General features: G+C 38.3%; 1 protein-coding gene across 6 annotated transcripts in view; it reads left to right on the forward strand.

The window, feature by feature from the left end:
* l(3)80Fg (dnaJ homolog subfamily C member 16 l(3)80Fg) overlaps positions 1-22,623 on the forward strand; it is a 426,789-nt gene that overhangs the window by 71,838 nt on the left and 332,328 nt on the right. For all 6 annotated transcript variants that reach the window (XM_070216484.1, XM_070216483.1, XM_070216480.1 and 3 more), the window contains one exon: positions 16,303-16,480. In XM_070216484.1, coding sequence (XP_070072585.1) covers positions 16,317-16,480 — 164 coding nt within the window. In that variant the 5' untranslated portion in view covers positions 16,303-16,316. Of the gene's footprint in view, positions 1-16,302; positions 16,481-22,623 lie in introns of those variants that run through there.

Raw genomic sequence — 22,623 nt, forward strand, 5'->3', positions numbered from 1 at the left:
CAGCTAAAGGGAGTGCGAGGGAGATAGATATATGTAGATATTTTGTTTGCGTATAACTTTTTAATGCATGGTCCGATTTGAAAAATGTCTTCTACATTTCGATAGGTATAAATATACACAACAAAATTGCATTTATACTTCTCGGAAATCTTTAAAGATGTGGGCGCAGGACCCATTTTAAAATCGTTAGTGGGCGATTGTGGGCGTTAGAGGGGGCGTGGCGCTCGGCTAAAATAAACTTGCGCTGCGTAGGAAGCCAAAAATCTCAACCTTCTAGCTTTTGTAGTTTCTAAAATCTCAGCGTTCATACAGACGGACAGACGGACAGACAGACAGACAGACGGACAGACGGACAGACGGACATGGCTAGATCGACTCGGCTAGTGCCCCTGATCAAGAATATATATACTTTATGGGGTCGGAAACGCTTCCTTCTAGCTGTTACATACTTTTGCACGAATCTTATATACCCTTTTACTCTACGAGTAACGGGTATAAAAAGTAAAACATATTGCAGTTTGCCATCCGCATCTCTTAGTTATGCGTTATTTGCAAAACGTCCATTTTTTCCATATTTTTCAACTTTGGTGGAAAATAAAAAAAAACTATTTAATACTATTTTTTTTATACTTTCGTAAAACGTTATTTGGACTTTCTTCTTGATATTACGAAAGTTGTAGCTGCGTCCGCCTGCGTCCGCGGTTTTAAGCGCCAAAAAAGGTAAAAAAGTCATGGTCCCAGAAATTGCATATGGCGCAACCTTGTGAATGATTTGTCCAAAACATGGTTTTAAAGTCCTGAAAATTTGATATGATGTTCAACAGCTCGATATAAGAAACTTTAGCTCTACCACTTTTGGAAAATCCCGCTAGTTTAGCGGGAAAACAGCTATAAATAGCCAAAATACCAAAGGCCGTAACTTCTAAACTACTGAAGCTATAGACTTGTGCTTTATCTCGTTTGAAAGGTATTTTAAAATGCTTTAAGCACCTTCTGTAATTTGTGTAAATGTAATATTAAAAAAGATATGCACAAAACAATTTTTTTTAAAGCTTTTTTTAAAACCGCTCTAACGATTTCCTTTAAACTTCAAACTGTATAGCCCTTGAGATTCCTTAAATTTTGGTATATATCATGTTACTGTAATGTTCATGTTCATGTTCAGAAACGAAAATAGCCACTTTTGCCAGCTCAAAACAACTTACGCTGCCTAAGCATTAAATTTAGTATGTGCGTATCCAAACTTTATTTTTGGGTCATGCCATCATCATTCTTAGTTAAGTTATGTATGATCCACACAAATATATCCTCTTAATCGTAATAATTCGCGGTTTTTGAAAAAATCGATTAATTTAAGAACTTTCATAGATTTTATATTAATTCTTTCAACCCGCGAATTCTTAAGAACAGGAGGATCTTCAGATTGGTAGGACCGTGTTCTTCTTAGCTAAAGCACTAATGCTTATACTTGGCTCTATAATTATTAATTCTTCACAAACCGCGAATTCTAAGGATTAAGAGGATATATTTGTGTGGATCATACATATGTATTACATAACTTAACTAAAGAAACCTAATGATATATTCTATATCGATTTTTCAATGACGGCGCATTCTTAGGAACAAGAGGATTTTTTTGTGTGGATCATACATAACTTAACTAAAAAACCTAATTATATATTCCATATTTATTTTTCTAAACCCGCGAATTCTTTAGAGCAAAAGAATATGTTTCTGTGGATCATACATCTGTAATATTTGAAGATCAAAAGAATTCGCATGGGCAAAAGAAGTGGAAACAAATCTTGACCTTTAGAATTCGCGACGGGTCGATGAGCTGTGAAAATTGTCACCATCGTCTTATTTAAAAATCAATTTTTTTTCTTTGGGTAACCTTAAACGACCCGAAAATTTTGGGGTCGGGTTGGGTAGGTACATTTTTAAAAGAAAGCCTGACCTACTTGACCTGAAATTTTGTTTGGGTACCCAAATAACCCGTTTTGTATACCCATGCAGGGCTCTACTAATAGTTATACCAAATAGTATATGGGCAATTCTCTGAGGATGTCAACCGCAGCCGAAAAATTAAAAGTCCTTAAAAAAATCTCGCATTTACATTTTTTTATAGAGAATGGATTGAATTTAACTAATCAAAGCGAGATTGGCACTTACTAATAACACAGTTGAAAATATGCATGTGCAAAGTCGAACAATTGCGAAAGTTCAGTTTTGCACATTTTCATTGCTAGTTTTGTTTTGAGTAATATTCTTAATGTGAGGCTTTAAGCACTGGCAAAAGCATTTTGAAATCTCGATTCGTATTCAAAGAGTATAAGAAAAATGTGAAAGAAGTTATGCGATAGCTAATTACGGTAAATTTCTTATCTACCTATCCGTATATTAAAATGTAGCGTGCGACAGTCTAAAATAACATTTGTAGTCAGTGCATCTAAAGTTTTTGCTCAATGCGCATGGCTCTTTGGGTCCAAACACACTTTTTCGTAACCAGTTAAATACAAAAAATTGGATTTAAAGTAAGCAACGGTTTGACTCTGAAACTTAATCAAAGTTTGTAGCGTGCAACAGGGTAAGTCTAAATAAAAAAATTAGAAAAAACAATATTTTTTTGTTTGTTTTTTTTTGACTATATTAATAAAAGTTATAACTTTTTGTAATGCAGATGTGTGAAACTAATGCTAAAAAAAACAGTGAAAGCTGAAAACAATGGAGAGAAAAGTTGAAAAATAATGAGACGAAACTACAAAACCATAAATTAAAAAATAACGAAAGAATGCGCCAATCTAGAAAGACATGGAAAGCGCTGTCTAAAGGTAATAAGGATGTAATAGAAGAAACTCGAAAATACAATCGTATACGACAACGGATGTTACGGCAAAGTAAATTAGAAAAGCAACTCGCACAACTATGACAAACCGCGCCCTACGAATGTAGACAAACGTTGGGGAAAGCAGTCAAAAAAGTGGAAAACGCGTTGCCAAAAGATACGCACAGAAAGCTAAAAGTCCTCAAAGTCCTGGCAAAAAAATATGATATGCTTAAAGAAAATAAAAACGAAAAGCAATGTAGCACAAATATTTCAGACAGCCTAATTAATGCAGTAAAAAAATTTTACGAGCATGATAACATTAGTGTGCAAGCTGCTGGAAAAAAAGACACCATCATAGTTGACGGAGTTTTAATGGCTAAGCGCTTTATGTTAATGACGATTTCTGAGTGCTTTGAGTTATTCAAAAAATACTTTCCGAACGAAAAGATAGGACTTTCCACTTTTTTTAAAATGCGACCTCGCCATGTCCAGGTAACAAATAAAATGCCGCACAACATGTGTGTTTGCATGTATCATGCAAATTTTGGTTTTTTTTTGGAAAGTAGCTCGAAAGTTATTCCATATTTTCCAAGAGATTTTGAAACATTTTTAAAAACAGTTTGCTGCGATATTCAGAATGAATATTGCATGACAAGCAATTGCAAAAAGTGTCCTACAGACTTAATAGACGAGTTCATTCCTCTTTCATATTACACTAAAATGGAAGAGGAAGTAAGCTGGCAACAATGGCGCAAAATAGATAATCAGATTGTCCTGTCAAAAACAACATCAACCGTAGCAGATTTATTCCTTGATATGGAAGCCAAACTTTCATTTTTTAAGACCCATTTTTATGTAAAAAGGGCACAGCAAGAATATTTTGAACAAACTAAAAGTAACCTAAAGCCTTCTGAACTGGTCCTACAAATTGATTTTGCCGAAAATTATCGGTTGACACACCAAAATGAAATACAAAGTGCTCATTTCAGTTATCGCCAGGTGACAATTTTTACCTGCGTAGCTTGGTTGGCTGGAGCTTCAGAGTCGTGCGCAGTTATAAGCGATAAACTAACGCATAATAAGCATGATGTATACATTTTTGTTTTAAGCCTCATTAAGGAAATTAAAAAAATTTATGGGCATTTTTCGAAAATATTTATTTTTTCGGATGGAAGCTGCGCACAATTTAAAAATAAATACATTCTAGCGAGCTTGACCGATATTATGAATCAAATTGGTTGTGAAAATATCGAATGGAACTTTTTTGCCAGTTCTCACGGAAAGGGAGCCGTTGACGGAGTTGCAGCAGTAGTTAAAAGAAAAGTGTGGCAAATAACAAGATCACAAAACGTAGTTTTGCCCGATGCACTTTCATTTTATCAATGCGCAGAAAATAATATAAATGACATTAAAATGTTTTTTATATCATCTGAACAAATTGAAAGCTTGTCAAATCAGTACAAATTGGACGAAAAATGGAAGGATGTAAAAAGCATTCCAGGTATATCCAAGATGCATTGGTTTAGTTGCGATGGCCAACAGGTAGAGTCAGCTAGAACCGCATATTCAATTAAAAAAACGTTACTTAATGGTAAACTTATAATTTAAGTTGATCTCTGTACTTTTCTTTTTGTTATACTTTATTGAAAATATTTTTGTTAAGTTTCTAATTAATGTTTGCATAGTAATTGGCTTTGTAAATTTCTTGTAATTAATATTGAAAATAAAAAATTTGTTGAACATAATAAAAATCATTTAAAAATACATGTGATGCTTGCTAATTACATAATAAGTAAAAAAGCAACACAAAAAAAACGACGGAAAAAACTGTCGCGTGTGACATGTAGCGTGTGACAGTCACTTCAATGTCAATAAACAAATAACTACTCAATATTTTTTAACCAAACCAAATACATTTTAAAGAAGAATGAATGAGAATCAATATAAAATTAACTGCATCCAAATATTCCATCAGGATTCGCTGAGTTCGAGGGTTAGCGTGATAGTCAAAAAGATGACTTCTATCTGTGTCGCGTGCGAAAAGCTTGGTTTTTTGTATATATCTTAAAAACGAGCAATAGTCCAAGGTCAGTCTTTTGACCCATTATAGTGCTAGTCAAGACCTTTCATTTGAGACCAATGTCAAAAAAAAAACCCCTTGGAACATACTTTTTTTTGGCTTCAAACCGTGCGAATGTCGCGTGCAACAGCAGAGAATTGCCCATATACGGCTTTAATTTTAAATCATGGAGTAATGCCAGAAATCTCATTCTTTTACATAAAATTATAAAAACCAAAGAACCCAGTTACTTATATGAAAAATTAAATTAAATTAAATTAAATTATATGAAAAAATATTATTACCATTAAACATAAGCTGGCATCTTCGGATCGCCAATTTTTTATTCACGCTATTCGGTTGTGGAATGAACTGCCACAACGTCTTAAAATCAGGGACCGTAAATAACAGTTATTTGTGATTTTTATTTTAAAAGACCTACTGAGATTTGTACAAGTTTTAATCAACAATTTAACTGGTTTTTATGCACTTTATAGACATAAACAAATAACAGTTAAATTGCTTTCCAGATTTGTTGAAATGCATATACTTTGTGGACAAAATTAAAAAGAACGTTATTTTTGACGTTTAAAACCAAATATCACAGTAGTCTTTTTAAAATAAAAATCACAAATAACTGTTATTTACGGTCCCTGCTTAAAATAATTGATATCACATCGCAATTTAGGGACAATTTATTTACATTTTTAAAATCGCAATGTACCAAGTAAAATTAAAATTAAAATAAAATATGAAAAAAAATTAAAATAAATTTTCAACAATTTTGTAATATGTCAGCTCTAATTGTTAATTGAAGGGGAGAGGTCTGTAGGGTGGTACACCTTTTGTTTTTAATCTGCCATTTCGACATTCACTTATGAAACTTCACGCATTTGGTACTGATCGAAAGGTTAGTCTATTAGCTTTAAAGAAACCAAAAAAAAATTTTTTTTCTTAGGGAAAACTAAAAATAAAATTTTTTTGAAAAGTGTCAAAAAACGTCATTTTCAAAAAGTATGGACACTTTTAAAAGTCAATAATACTCACACAAAAAGTACTCCAAACTATAAAGAACTATTTATTTATGTTAATTTAATCAATTTAAGTTCGTCTTAAATTATTTCCCATCCATTTTTTAAGAACTTAGACCAAATAACAATTAAAACCAAAAGGCTCATTGAACATTCACTTTTCCCCTAATATCAAAGAAATGTACTAGGCAGAAAGCGACCTCTGTCGGGCTAAGACCTTTTTGTATGAAAAACGGGTGTCTCAACTTACACGCTCAAAGTGTCCCAACTTACACAAAATGGGATGTTTCGGAAAAAAATTAATAACTTTTTTTTTTTGACTGTCATATCAACCTGATTCTTTTTTTAATTTATTAACAGTTAAATTGCTAATGTTTTAAATCTCTTACCAAGGTAATTTAAGCACATTATCAATTTTTAAAGGAATTTGGAAAAAAGTGGAGAAAATCTGGCTAGAGCCTGGCTTATAATGTTTTCCCCAAAAGTTTTGTCATTTAAAAGGACTAAAAAATAAAAACAATTTTTTTAGTGAAAAACGTTTGAGAAAATTGAGTGTCTCAACTTACAGACCGTCCCAACCTACAGACCTCTCCCAGCTCTCAGAGCAAATGAATGCATGGCTTGATTCGAAGTTAAAGTTTTTTAAAAGATACACCCTTTATCTTTCAAACCCCATACATAAAATAATATTAGGATTTTTTTTAAGGCAGAAATAAATTACAAAAAACAACTGAAAAACATACAGCTGCGGTCAAAATAGTAGCAGTGTTGCCGCCTTGTGTTTTTAAAAGTTTCATGTTGTAATTTTTTCTTATCCAATTAGTCTAATAGTAACATTATAACACAGGCCGACAAAATGTGACATGGGTCGGTGTCCAGGCCTGCCACCATTTTATTTCGATAAATGAGGCTTTTCTAAGCATAAGTTGCCACTACGCCTATAGTCCATCAGCTCTGGTATTATATCAAATAAAAACACCTCTTAACGAGGTAAAAAACTAGTGACGATCGCACCTTCAACATACAAAAGTTCTGATATCAACATTTGTGACGAAAAATTATTACACTCGTCATTAAATAGACTTTCTAATATTTTCTCATTCGGCCCGCCCTAACAGACTATTCCAGCCTTTTTCCCTTCATAGGCATTTTCTATTGCAGCGTGCCGAATGAGAAAATATTAGAAAGTCTATTTAATGACGAGTGTCATAATTTTTCGTCACAAATGTTGATATCAGAACTTTTGTATGTTGAAGGTGCGATCGTCACTAGTTTTTTACCTCGTTAAGAGGTGTTTTTATTTGATATCAGAAGTTTTTGTTTGCTTACATTTGCTCTCATAGGAGCTAATACATACATTTAAATTTAAATTGGTCAATCATAATTTGTAAGCCATTGTATTTAAACAAAATAAGTTAAAAAGTATCTCAAAATACCTTTTAAACGAGGTATGGCACATGTCTGTACCTTTAGTAGTGTAGAACTTACAAAATAACGAAATTTAGCCATTTTTAGCTTTTTTCCCGCTAAAGAAGCGGCTTTTTTTAAAAGTCGTAGAACAAAAGATTCCTATATGGAACTCTTAAGTGAAAATTTACTGATTCCATGACCCTAAAATACAGTTCGGATACCCTCACACAAAATTCAATACTCAGGAAGCTTTAGTTGTTCGAGCTGGCAAAAGTGGCTATTTTCGTATAAAAATAACTTTTAAACGTGACTTTTTACAGTAATGTGTTATATACCAAAATTTAAGGAATCTCAAGGGCTATACAGTTTAAAGTTTTCAAGAAAATCGTTAGAGCCGTTTTTGAGAAAAATAAAAAAAAGCTAAAAAAAAAAGTTTTAAAAAATTGTCTTTTGTTCATATCTTTTTAATTATTACATTTACACAAATTGCATATAGAAGGAGTTTATAGCATTTAAAAATACCTTTCAAACAAGATGCAGCACAAGTCTGTAGCTTTAGTAGTATAGAAGTTACGGTTTTCCGAATTTTAGCTATTTATAGCTGTTTTCCCGCTAAACTAGCGAGTTTTTCCAAAAGTGGTAGAACAAAAGTTTTTTATATCGATGTGATGAACGTCATATTAAATTTTCAAAACTTAAGAAACATGTTTTGGACAAACTGACAAACTGACAAACATAATTAAATTTTCATTTTGGGAAGAAGAAGGAAATCTTATTTTGGCTATAACTTTTGAACGGAGCGTCGGATTTTGACAAATGACCCCTCATTCGACGGGTATGTTCAAAAGGAATACAACTAAAATATTGCGAAGGGGCATTTATTCCCACCGGCCCCAACAGCTCCAAATTTCGAAATTTTCACTTTTTCACTTTCACCGCTCTCTCTCCCAAGCCAATTGATTTTCTTAAAGTCTTGGTATGCAATTCTTTAAGTTTTTGCAATACCTTTCGATTGGTGTATTACTCATTACGATCGGACTATCACAGCAGATTTTCAATTTTGCGGCTATATAATAGTAGTCGCCTTCGCACACTCTCCTGGTGCGCTTCGTCACTACATGGACTGCCGTCCATGGTGATGCATTATTAGTTGCAGGTTTGGGCACTGTTTGTGAAGTAAGAAAAACAATTTTAAAAATTCCATAACAATACACAAAAACCTGATGAGTGTCCTAAAAATTAGGGACATAAGGTGTCTTGGGATTAAAAATGCATTGTAGAAGAAAATATTTTTATTTAATTTTTAAACGCTGTTCACAAATGAAGATTTTTAAACTTTGCTGTGACTTTAAAATTTTAAATGCGCCCACCTTCTCTTGGGGTTCAGTTAGATTGAATTTTCCAAAACGACCGTATAAAAGAGACATGTAACTATTTAATTCCGAAAAGATTACCAAAATTGGTTGACCACTCTTGAAGATATATCCCAAAAGACGAAGAAAATTTGTGATTTTCTTAAATTAAAGATACCGCAAATACCAGAGCTGATGGACTATAGGCGTAGTGGCAACTTATGCTTAGAAAAGCCTCATTTATCGAAATAAAATGGTGGCAGGCCTGGACACCGACCCATGTCACATTTTGTCGGCCTGTGTATTTAAAAGCTAGAAAATAATTAAAGTGAATTTAATTTTTGAAATTAGGGTTACCTCTTTTATAAGAATGAATTATCCAAATGGATAGTACTTAATTAAAAATACTCACAGTCATAACGCAAGCAATTTTATATTTTAGAAGGAATTTTAAGAAGTTAAATTTATTTTATAATTTTCTAGCTTTTAATATATATATATCCAGCTTGTTTTATGTGGTAGGATGTAAACTTTAAGTTTGTACGCATAATGAATTTCCAACCGATTTATTTCGAGTTTTTACGATATATACAGCCGTTACAGTCGACCAAAAAACACAATTTTCAACTTTGTCGAGCTGCTGGGCTGCTATCACTTATCCAATCATAATGATCTGTATGGCAAAGTTAAACTCTGATTTATTGACTTTAAAATGAAATGATAACTGGCCCAATTGGGTGGATAAGAGCCGAAATATTGGAAAAAATTGGAAAAAGTCCGAAATTTAACATTTTGAACTTTAAAAAATCTTTAAAAAAAACTGTGCCATCGAAAAAAAAAATAGTGGTATTTTCGTGATCTAGGGCTCCAGCACTAACAGAATTTGCAATCAATTGCTGTAGAGCACTCCAAGAATATTATTATACCCGTTGTTACGGCATGAACCCAATTAGCAGCACAGATCAGTTGGCAACGCGACGTACGAACAGCTGATGGGTGGCCCTCGCCGGCGAATGGTTACGCGGGGCGAATAGCTAACAAGAACAAGAGAAGAAAAGCCCGTGGAAGCTGAAAGTTAACCGGAGAGCCGTACAAGTTTTTTAGTCTAGCTCTTTCTCTTTGTTATAGTTTCTGAATTAACCAATTTCCACAATAGTTAAACCTGTGTCAATATATGAAGCAATAAAGTTACACGGAGTAAAACGAAAGGAGCGGTTTTTGGTTTGGGACTTTAACGGAGAAGCAGACTTAAAAAAGGTACAACCCCCCGCGACCACGGAGGCATTGCCCGGCGAGGCAATATTCTAAAAAACTTTTGGTGGTCTAAAAAACTTCTGGTGGAAAACTTCAGCAGCAAATTGAACCATTTACGACCACGATCTGGAGACAGATCGACGCGTGCACCGGAGATTATTACGACACGAGAAGGTTCGATTTGCACGGCTTTATAAGCGCTTGGTTCGTGTATAACCACACATCCTGGATCCGCGTGGTCAGAAGGCAGCCATCGAGTATATATAATGGATGACGCAAGTGATCAACAGACCGGAGTGGAGACTGGGAACCTCAGCGAATTAATGGGAAACATTCCAGGCTCAATGTCTGTTTCGAGTTCTGCGGCACAAGGAGGACGTTTGGACTTGGATCGCGTTAGTGATACGTACAGTGGCGTGATCACGGCGGTTACATCGACCGCACCTAACGTGCCAATCGTAGCATCCACATGTCAGCAGGTAGCAGCACACAGGAGCAGAATGGATTGGGTCGATCAACACTCGGCCATAACAAGTCACAGAGAGGTGTCCGGATTGGCTAGTCAGTGGAAACCAGGTGCATCGGGAAATATGATGTATGTTACCGCTGATGAGGGAGCGCGTTTTAGCGTAACGCATCCCGGAGCAGCTTTCGGAGGAACCATGGTGAATTCTACGTTCTATAAAGGAGGAACGGAGCGATTAGCCTACGGGACCGCAAGTTATCATCCCGGGCAATTGGAGGCAAATCGCAACCATGTTTACGCAGGATCAATGCCGAACATGACCTACACGACGCCACGAGCGACCGCGAGTACGAGCGTATATGGAATTAATCCTCAAGATATGCCGGATTATGCGAGCACAAGTCAGGGCACTTGGGGCACAAGCCCGCATATGAATACACAGACAGTCGCGCCGGCAGTGTCAGAAGTATGCTTAAATGCATCACAAATAGCAACAGGACAAGTTATTAGTAAGGACTTACCTTGCTTTTCTGGAAATCCAGAAGAATGGCCAATGTTTATTGGGAACTTTGAGCAGTCCACTGAAAGGTGTGGATTCAGCGACCAGGAAGCTTTGGAAGCTGTATGAGGAAAATTAATGATGCCTGCCACAGTAAAGCAAGCGATCGAGACATTACGTATGTTATATGGCCGACCAGAAGCTATATATCACACCCTGCAATCAAAGCTACGTATGGAACCCGCTGTTAAATTGAGCAGCATGGAGAGTTTGGTACGCCTAGCGCTGGCGGTCCAAAACTACAGGGCGACCGTAGCAACCTGCGCGAGCACAGTGATGCCACTAAATTCAGGCAACGACGACAGACAACGAGAAAAGAATCCAAGGGTCCGGCTAATGGTTCATAACGACACTAGTTCTACGCCTTCATGTAGAAAGTGCACTGGCATTCATAAGTTGGAGGAATGCAGAGAATTTCGTGCCTTAAGCGTGCACGATAGATGGAATTTCATAAAGAAGAGCAGATTGTGCTGGAGATGCTTTGGAAAACACTTCATACGACATTGCAGAGCATCACGAAACTGTTCCGTGGATGGATGTACGAGAAAGCACAATTTTCTCCTTCACAACGGAAATCAAAATGTAAGCAGAGCTGAAAACAGGACAAATGACAGCGAACCCGTTTTGCATACAGGGCAGAACGAAAGAGCGTTGTTTAGGTACGTGCCCATAACAATGTACGGGCCGAGTTGCTAGGTGGAAACGTTTGCACTTATTGACGAGGGATCAGCCTGCACTCTGATCGAGACACATGTAGCGGAGCCAATCGTATCCTGAACGAATCCACGACGTATAACAGAGAGCTGAAGAGATGGCAGACTGGACTTCTGTGGCGGTACGACAACGTAAATGATGGCCATGCGACGACTCCAGTGTTTGGAAACCCGTATGGCGAAAGACAAAGAACTACGAGAGTTCGTGAACCAGCAGATACGACGCTAGGATATATCCGCAAACTAGGAACCGACGAAATGACCGACGAACTACGGACTTGGTATTTGCCCATATTCGTTGTCAAAAATCCGAATAAAGGAAAATCGAGGCTAGTTTGGGACGCTGCAGCCAAGGTGGAAGGGATCGCCCTCAACACGATGCTATTAAAGGGACCGGATCAACTACCCTCTCTTGTTGGAGTGATTTTAAGATTCAGACAGAAAGCGGTCGGAATATGTGGAGACGTAAAAGAAATGTTCCACCAGATAATGGTGCGTAAAGAGGACCAAGGAGCACAGCAATTTCTCTGGAGATATGGCGACAACAGTCGAGAGCCAGATAGGTATGTAATGAGAGTAATGACCTTTGGTGCTTCTTGCTCCCCAGCAGCGGCTAACTACGTGAGAGATAGGAACGCTAAGCAATTCCTTGACGAACACCCGAAGGCAGCGAGAGCCATATTACGGAATACATTTGTAGATGACTGGCTCCAAAGTTGTGAGTCTGAAGAAGAAATGGTCCGCCTAGCTCAGGAAGTACGATACATACATAAAGAAGGAGGCTTCGAGATGAGAGGCTGGATATCAAACTCGTCTACAGTAATGCGGACGCTCTTGGGTGACACTAAAACACCTGAACGCAGCATTGAGATGGCAGAGTCTACGACACACGAACGAGTGCTAGGAATGTGGTGGAATCCTAGAGCCGACCACTTTACCTTTGTCGACAAATTTGGAGAAAATATTTATAACGAAACTACAGTCGTGACAAAGAGGTTAATTCTTCGAATAGTTATGACCATCTTTGACCCGCTAGCTCTGCTGGGATTTTATATAATTCAGGCAAAGCTGATACTACAGGATGTGTGGAGGTCTGCCGTAGGTTGGGACGAACCAATCGGAGAAGATCGTTGGGCTCTATGGATAAGGCAACTCAAACACATCGAAGATTTACAAATCCCACGGTATCTTGGCTTATCTACTGAGACATGTAATGTTCAATTACACATATTTACAGATGCAAGTATCAATGCTTTCGCCGCGGTGGCCTACATACGGATCGAAGAACGAGACGGTATCCGATGCGCGTTACTGGCCTCTAAAACGAGAGTGGCGCCGCTGAAACCCATTTCAATCCCTAGAATGGAACTAATGGCTGCTATTTTTGGCCTAAGATTGGCAACAGTTTTGGAGCAGGAGTTATCCATCGGCGTGAAGAGACGTGTGTTTTGGACCGATTCCAAAAACGTTTTATACTGGATACGCTCAGATGCTCGAAAGTATCACCAGTTTGTAGCCCTACGAATTGGTGAAATCCTGGAGAATTCCGAAACCGCCGAATGGAAATGGGTCCCATCTGCGCTGAACGTGGCTGATGACGGGACAAAATGGACGAAGGAATCGAGTTTTCAGGCAGACTCGAGATGGTTTACAGGTCCATCATTTTTATTAGAATCAGAAGAACACTGTCCGGTTACGGATCTAAGCCCACACACACTGGAGAGGATAAACGTCCATGAACTAAAGGAGACGTCATTATCACGGCTGGCAAGCATCGTCCCGGAAATTAATCGTTTTAGTAAGTGGGAGAAGCTGCGAGGAGCCCTGAAATGCGTTATGCATTTTTAAGCAAAATATGCAAGAAAGAATTAGCGTCGGAGGAAGCAAAGATTGCCACACGTATTCGCAACCTGGATGATGTAAACAACGTGATTTACAGGATGGTTCAAGAGGAAGCGTACGCGGAAGAAATAATTCTTCTACGCCGAGGAACCGTATTAGGAAGGAAGAGTCCAATATATAAACTTACGCCTTACTTGGACGAAGCAGGCGTGCTGAGAATACGCGGCCGGATCGATCGAATGAGCGGAGTGGATATGAACGTGAAAAGACCAGTAATTCTACCCAAAGAACACAAAGTCACCAATCTTCTGGTCGATTATTTTCACCGTAAGTTCCACCACCAACTAACCGAAATTGTAGTCAACGAGATGCGCCAATTATATCACATCCCGGGACTAAGAGCCAAAGTTCGATCACTACCCAACGCTTGTCAGAGGTGTCGCAATAAGAAAGCGGCTCCGGAGCCACCGGAGATGGGAGATATTCCTCCAGAAAGGCTTGCTATAAATGAGCTACCTTTTACGAACACTGGCATCGACTACTTCGGCCCATTCGAGGTGAATGTTGGAAGACGAAGAGAGAAACGGTGGGGCGTACTGTTCACGTGCCTTACTGTAAGAGCAGTACACATCGAATTAGCTAACTCTCTGTCGACAGATACATTTATGCTGATCCTTGAAATGCTTGTGGCACGAAGAGGAGTGCCGAAAAGAATAATGTCGGACAACGGAACCAATTTTCGAGGAGCGAGCCGACTATTACAAGAAGAAATCGAGAGGATCTCATCGAAGGAGCTGGAAAATAAGTACCCAGAGATCGAGTGGTCTTTCATACAGCCAGGAGCGCCCCACATGGGTGGCGCATGGGAGCGGATGATAAGATCTGTAAAATCTATTCTGTTTGAAATACTAGAAGAGAAGCACGTTCAAGAACCGGTGCTTAGAGCAGCTCTAGCCAGGATAGAAAACACGCTCAATTCCCGACCATTGACGTACGTGCCGCTGGAGACTCCAGAAGCTGATGCACTTACGCCAAACCATTTTCTACGAGGAGCAAGCAGCGCGATGGTAGTAAGGGATGGCAGCAACACGAACGGCATTTTGCTTGGTAAGAGTTTTCGTATTGCAGGTCAGATTGCAGACAGTTTCCAGAAGCGATGGCTGAGGGAATACCTACCGTGCCTTACACAAAGAGCTAAATGGCATGGCCCGCCAAATAACCCGATCTGCATAGGAGATGTCGTCATTATGGTTGATGAATCGAACCCCAAGGTGCAGTGGAAGAAAGGTGTCACCATGGATCTTCGAGTGGCCAAAGACGGGATAGCACGCAGCGCGGTTATACGCACCGCGAATGGATTGCTGATCCGACCGATCGTCAAGTTGGCCAAGCTTGATGTCAACAAACCAGGAACTGCTGGTGAAGATGGCGGCCGAGACGGAACCATAGGTTTTGCAAACAAATCGGCGAGGATTGTTTGCGAAGGGGGGAATGTTACGGCATGAACCCAATTAGCAGCACAGATCAGTTGGCAACGCGATGTACGAACAGCTGATGGGTGGCCGTCGCCGGCGAATGGTTACGCGGGGCGAATAGCTAACAAGAACAAGAGAAGAAAAGCGCGTGGAAGCTGAAAGTTAACCGGAGAGCCGTACAAGTTTTTTAGTCTAGCTCTTTCTTTTTGTTATAGTTTCTGAATTAACCAATTTCCACAATAGTTAAACCTGTGTCAATATATGAAGCAATAAAGTTACACGGAGTAAAACGAAAGGAGCAAAAGGAGCGGACTTTAACGGAGAAGCAGACTTAAAAAAGGTACAACCCCCCGCGACCACGGAGGCATTGCCCGGCGAGGCAATACCCGTTACTCGTAGAGTAAAAGGGTATATTGTATTCGTGGAAAAGTATGTAACAGGGAGAAGGAAGCGTTTCCGACCCTATAAAGTATATATATTCTTGATCAGGGCCACTAGCCAAGTCGATATAGACATATCTGTCTGTCCGTCCGGACGTTAATACGGACAGACAGAAATCGACAAAAATTGTTCACTTCAGACCATTTATTAAAATGTTTTGATAAATAATCATTTTCGTCGCTAGGTGTCTCTTTGAAGCTTTTATGTTTTTATACCCTTGCAGAGGGTATTATAATTTCAGTCAGATGTTTGCAACGCAGTGAAGGAGACGTTTCCGACCACATGAAGTATATATATTCTTGATCAGCATCAATAGCCGAGTCCATCTAGCCATGTCCGTCTTTCAGTCTGTCCGTCTGTCCGTTTCTATGCGAACTAGTCCCTTAGTTTTAAAGCTATCGCGATGAAACTTTCCCGAAAGTCTTCTTTCTATTGCAGGTAGTACATATGTCGGAACGAGCCGGATCGGACCACTATATCTTATGGCTCCCAAAGGAATAATGAAAAATATAATAGAAAAACTATTGTAACTTTGTAAAAAGTAGTCGTTTTGATTTTTGACAATGTAAAAACAACATTTTAAGTAGGCATACCTGCAAGGGTATATAAACTTCGGCTGGCCGAAGTTAACTTCCTTTCTTGTTATCCTTGTACTTACTTAAACTGAGTAATGGGTACCTGAAACTTGTCTTTAGCGATCTCTCTAGATGAAATTAAATATGTAAAAAATATTGTGCACAGAAAATACTATTTACTAAATAGTAAATACCTAGACAAGTATGGAAATTCAGAGTATAAAACCCACTTTTAGTTTAATATGCGGACGAATAAACAGCACTTAAATGTGTTTTTAATTAATGTCTATTCTTACAGTTTGCGGTTATAAGATGCCTTTATTAAAGAACTATTTTACAGTCACAATTCTGGTCCTTTGTGCAACATCCAAAATCTGTGTATGTGCTTTAAATGACCCATATGCTATATTAGGAGTAAACAACTTTGCTACTGCACAGGAAATAAGGAAGGCTTACAAACAGTTGGCAAAAGAGTGGTAAGTCAATTTGATAGAGTTAAACACATCCTTCACCGTAGAATTCTTCAAAAAAAGTGCAAATTTTTTCTCCAAGTCATTAAAGTTAAAATTTTTGAAAGACTTTTATTATAGCTTATATATAAACTGATTTTTTTTTTACAAACATAAAATAAACAAAATAAAATATTTATTTTTCTTAGGGAAAGCAAAAAAGTAATTTCTTTTTAAAGTGCCAAAAAACGACATTCTGAAAAAGTGGTCTGTAAGTTGGGACACTTTTAAAAGTCAATAAATCTCACACCTAAAGTACTCCAAACTTTTAGAAATTATTTATATATGTTAATTTAATCAATTTTAGTTCGTTTTAACTCGTTTCCCGTCCAGTTTTAATTAGGTTAGGTACGAACGGCTGCCAGACTATCGTCTGGCACACTTAGACCTCTGTGGATCCGTTGTGATACCGTATGATCTCGATTTGCTTCAGTCTAAGTCTGCAAAGGGCTGGGCAGAAGCAGATAAGGTGTTGCACCGTTTCTTCTTCTTCTTCATCCCTGCAGCTTCTACAAAAGTAATTTTTTGGGGCATTTAGCCTGCCGGCATGTGTGCCGACTAGCCAGTGGCCTGTAAGGGCCCTAACTAACATGCCACACTCTGTGCGGCTGAGTTTGAGTAATGCTGGCGTTCTTTTATTGTTAATCACCGTCCATGTCTGGTGTGTGATACGGCACTTTGGTGCATTCTGCCAATTAGTGTTGGCTAGTTTGATGAATTGATTTCTAATGTTTAGCTTGCAAATTGCCATGGGCATACCGACATTCTCCTTTTCTGGAAGGAGAGGCATGATGGTGCCCTGCCTGGCTAACTAATCCGCTATGCAGTTGCCTACGATGTCCCGGTGACCCGGAACCCATATTAGGAAACTGTCTAGCCATCTTGTGGAAAGATCTGCGACAATCTGCAATTGTTCATGAGTTTGTGTTTGTCGAGTAGATTCACTTAATAGCCGCTTGGCCTTGCAGCCATTCCTCCCTATCTGGGATCAGGGCCTCGAAGGGTGTGTGTCTGTACTCATGAGATTTGCATAGGTTTTCTTCGGAATCGACTTATCATGCTGAAGTATATTGGCAAATTGGGCTTTCCATTGCCCGGTATCCCTCAGTCGAATGGCTGCCGATTTGGCCAGTTGACAATTTTAGGTGACATGCCCCATCTTAGCCTAATTGCTTTTTTATAGATGTAAAGTACAATGGTTGCCTTTTTGGTTCTCTCTTAATTGCTCAAGCCCCATTTAAGGTGCTTATCTAATAGCAAAAGTGAGATCAGTTTTAATTAACTTAGACCAATTACACCAGTTTACAAAAAAAAAATCGATAATATATATACCATGAATGAAACCTTTGTTTTCCGGTAAGGTACGTCTTCCTGATTAAGAAAATGGCACTTAAAAATTTTTTTATGGATAAAATTTTTTTTAAAGTGTAAAAAAGTTTTTTACATTTTTTTAATTTCTAACTTGAGTTGTGGTTCACCGATTTCAACCATAAATGACTAATTTTACAGGTAATAGAATGCCCTCCAACTTTCTTATACACTGCATTCAGTTCCATTCATTAGTTTAGAAGCTACAATTCGTCAAAGTTGTAAAAGTGAGAAAAAATGCAAAAATGATGGCATAATTGGCTTCGTTAAAAATACACGCCTAAAAACCGAAATTAGTTTTATAACTTCTACTGGTAGAAGGTGCTTTGACAAAAAAAACAAGCTATTGATCATTACAATCCACCGGCAAATTAATTTGATATGCATTTTTGAAGCTTGCGACAACGGTGTTTTTTTGGCCGTTTACAGCTGTTAACTGACACAACAGGGCTCTAACAGGGCTGTAATACCCGCTTTTCCCAACGTAAAAAATCGATATAAAATCGAACTATTGATTGATTTTTTTGTTGATGGTCTTGTTAATTGACTTAAAGATGTATCTTTAAGTATAAGTCATAAAACTAATTTTGGTTTTTAGGCGTGTATTTTTAACGAAGCCATTTATGCCAGCATTTTTGAATTTTTTCTCACTTTTACAACTTTGACGAAATGTAGCTTCTAAACTAATGAATGGAACTCAATACAGTGTATAAGAAAGTTTGAGGGCATTTTATTATCTGTAAAATGAGTCATTTATGGTTGAAATCGGTTAACCACAACTCAAGTTAGAAATTAAAAAAATGTAAAAAACTTTTTTACACTTTAAAAAATTTATCCATAAAAAAATTTTTAAGTGCCATTTTCTTAATCAGGAAGACGTACCTTACCGGAAAACAAAGGTTTCATTCATGGTATATATATTATCGATTTTTTTTTGTAAACTGGTGTAATTGGTCTAAGTTAATTAAAACTGATCTCACTTTTGCTATTAGATAAGCACCTTAAATGGGGCTTGAGCAATTAAGAGAGAACCAAAAAGGCAACCATTGTACTTTACATCTATAAAAAAGCAATTAGGCTAAGATGGGGCATGTCACCTAAAATTGTCAACTGGCCAAATCGGCAGCCATTCGACTGTGGGATACCGGGCAATGGAAAGCCCAATTTGCCAATATACTTCAGCATGATAAGTCGATTCCGAAGAAAACCTATGCAAATCTCATGAGTACAGACACACACCCTTCGAGGCCCTGATCCCAGATAGGGAGGAATGGCTGCAAGGCCAAGCGGCTATTAAGTGAATCTACTCGACAAACACAAACTTATGAACAATTGCAGATTGTCGCAGATCTTTCCACAAGATGGCTAGACAGTTTCCTAATATGGGTTCCGGGTCACCGGGACATCGTAGGCAACTGCATAGCGGATTAGTTAGCCAGGCGGGGCACCATCATGCCTCTCCTTCCAGAAAAGGAGAGTGTCGGTATGCCCATGGCAATTTGCAAGCTAAACATTAGAAATCAATTCATCAAACTAGCCAACACTAATTGGCAGAATGCATCAAAGTGCCGTATCACACACCAGACATGGACGGTGATTAACAATAAAAGAACGCCAGCATTACTCAAACTCAGCCGCACAGAGTGTGGCATGTTAGTTAGGGCCCTTACAGGCCACTGGCTAGTCGGCACACATGCCGGCATGCTAAAAGCCCCAAAAAATGACTTTTGTAGAAGCTGCAGGGATGAAGAAGAAGAAGAAACGGTGCAACACCTTATCTGCTTCTGCCCAGCCCTTTGCAGACTTAGACTGAAGCAACTTTTACAACTTTGACGAAATGTAGCTTCTAAACTAATGAATGGAACTCAATGCAGTGTATAAGAAAGTTTGAGGGCATTCTATTATCTGTAAAATGAGTCATTTATGGTTGAAATCGGTTAACCACAACTCAAGTTAGAAATTAAAAAAGTGTAAAAAACGTTTTTTACACTTTAAAAAAAATGTTATCCATAAAAAAATTTTAAGGGCCATTTTCTTAATCAGGAAGACGTACCTTACCGGAAAACAAAGGTTTCATTCATGGTATATTTCATCGATTTTTTTTTTTTTAACTGGTGTTATCAAAACCAAAAGGATCTTTGAAAGATCAACTTTCCCCTAACTTCAATTGGCGCGACTTGTTCAATTTGTTCATTGTTACACTTGTAAATAGGAACTCCTTAAGCCTAACTTACCTTATAAGCTCCAGAGCGGAGCGGAGAGTTACGGGAGAGCTGGAAATGGAGAGCGAAGAGCAGTGCAAGCGAGCGAGATATGAAAGTCTGGAGAAAACTGCCGCTTGACACTGCCTCCCAAAATTAAATGCTCTTTTGACGTGAACATTCTCCCCACCCTTGCGAGGACCTCCTTAGCAAGAACCTCAGGATATTCGGCTGAGGTACATAATGGAAGGATTGGTGGTCCTTGTGTAGCAGCGTGTGGTGTGCGGCAGGAGTCTTCGGAATGATCGTGGGCCAAACAATTGTTGCAATACCGATGTCATTGTAGAAGTGTTGCTTGGATGCAACAGCGTGTGATGCCGACTTTGGCAAGTAAAACAAATGTGAGCGCAACTGTTTTTTTTCGGATATAGTCTAAACGATCATTTACCGTTAGGTGTAGGAAGCGTGGACACGGGATGTTTCTTTTTGGAACACAGATCGAAAACATTGGGTATGGTCGAAATGACCAATTTTTATAACCTTGTAGAGGGTATTATAATTTCAGTCAGATGTTTGCAACGCAGTGAAGGAGACGTTTTCGACAACATAAGGTATATATATTCTTGATCAGCACCAATAGCCGAGTCTATCTAGCCATGTCCGTCTGTCCGTTTCTATGCGAACTAGTCTCTCAGTTTTAAAGCTATCGCGATGAAACTTTCCCGAAAGTCTTCTTTGTATTGCAGGTAGTACATATGTCGGAGCGAGCCAGATCGGACCACTATATCTTAAGGCTCCCATAGGAATATTCAAACAAATATAAGAAAATTCATTGTAACTTTGTAGGAAGTAGGCGTTTTGATTCTTGACTACTTAAAAACAAAATTCAAAAATAGAAACGCTGAATCTGGAATCCCTGGAACTGCACCGAGTGAGTATTACTTTATCTGCAAGGGTATATAAGCTTCGGCTGGCCGAAGGTAGCTTCCTTTCTTGTTGTATATATATGGGCACTTCCAAAAAAAAGTCCACCAAGCCAAAAACCTTGAAACTTGAATAAAACATATTTCCACGTGATTTTGCCCCGATATTAGTTTATAATTAGTTGGATACTGAGCTTAACTACAAATTTGGAGTACAGTTTGATTATTTTTATGACAAACCCCACCAATATACGCAAAAATCACTTTTTGGCTATTTTTTTGTTATTTTTTGGACCTATCTTCTGATGTAAATTTATCCTATAGGAATGCTAATATGTGACATTTTTCTGTACTAAATGCTTCATTCACATGCTAAACTATTAAGTTAAAAGCAAAACATCCAGCAATTGAGAGATAGAGGTAAAGAAATCCGCTTTACAAAACAGTCGGAAAAAATGTCCCGAGCGACATGTCCCGAGCGAATGTGGTTGAAACTGCATAAAAAAAAAACGGCAAAGAATTTTTGAGTAAAACCAAAAGCATTTCATAACGACATGTTTGAACGACATTCTAAAAAAAATCGCATTCAAATATTCCATCAGAATTAGCTAATTTCTGGTGTTGTATGAACTTCCCCGAAATCCACTTCTATTTTTGTCCCGAGCGAATACGGCAGTTTTTTACCGATATCTTAAAAACTAAAAGTGGTACAAAATCAAGATTTTTACCAAAAATAGAGCTTGGGAAGAGTGAAAGGAAAAGCCCATAATTAAAATTTAAATCCATTGTTTTACAATTTTTTTTCAACTTTAAAGGTGTGCAAATGTCCCGAGCGACATTTTGGAAGTGCCCATATATCTTTTCCCTAGCCGCACTATTTTCTTCCCCCGTCCCTATCTCTCTCGCACTCTACTCACTAGGGACCTCCGTCTTGATCCTTGATGTCCTGCGTGTCCTTAAAGTCCAACTGTCCATGTTTAGAGAAGACACAACCACACAACCACACAACCACAACCCCCCCCCCCCCACTGTGACTCCTCCGGCACGTACGTGACGGCTTTCACTCGTTCGCGTCTGCCTCAAATCCGAGTTGCAAAGGCCTGCCCTGGCCCACCGATAAGGACCGCCGCTCGCATCGTGGCTGATCGGCGACTGCGGCCAAGTTGCCCGCCTGCCCTTGTCCCCGCTTATTTACAACTTCGATTGTAAAGGATCCTGGGGAGACTGAGCTCAATCCCAGCCGTAGAAACATCCTTACAATTGTTCAACTACAAACAATCGATAATTTTAAGTTGAATATTTGCCAGTCTGGAGTTTTGCTAGGGCCGCAAAGTTCGTTGACCGATCAGCTGCTTCCAAGCAAAAATAAGCGGAAAATAGTTAATTAAGTTTGACAATTCGCTATTTTTAATTTTGTTCAACAATTTGATCTATTACCAATAATGCTCAAGGTATGAAGATTATAGGTTAAATTCATTATTCACTACCACACCATTTGAAAATGATTTTTAAGAAAGTTTAAAACAAAAACGATATGGCGACAGACAGACAGACAGACAGACAGACAGACAGACAGACAGACAGACAGACAGACAGACAGACAGACAGACAGACAGAC

This window comes from Drosophila takahashii, chromosome 3R (assembly GCF_030179915.1).
Source record: "Drosophila takahashii strain IR98-3 E-12201 chromosome 3R, DtakHiC1v2, whole genome shotgun sequence".
Taxonomy (NCBI): Eukaryota; Metazoa; Arthropoda; class Insecta; order Diptera; family Drosophilidae; genus Drosophila; species Drosophila takahashii.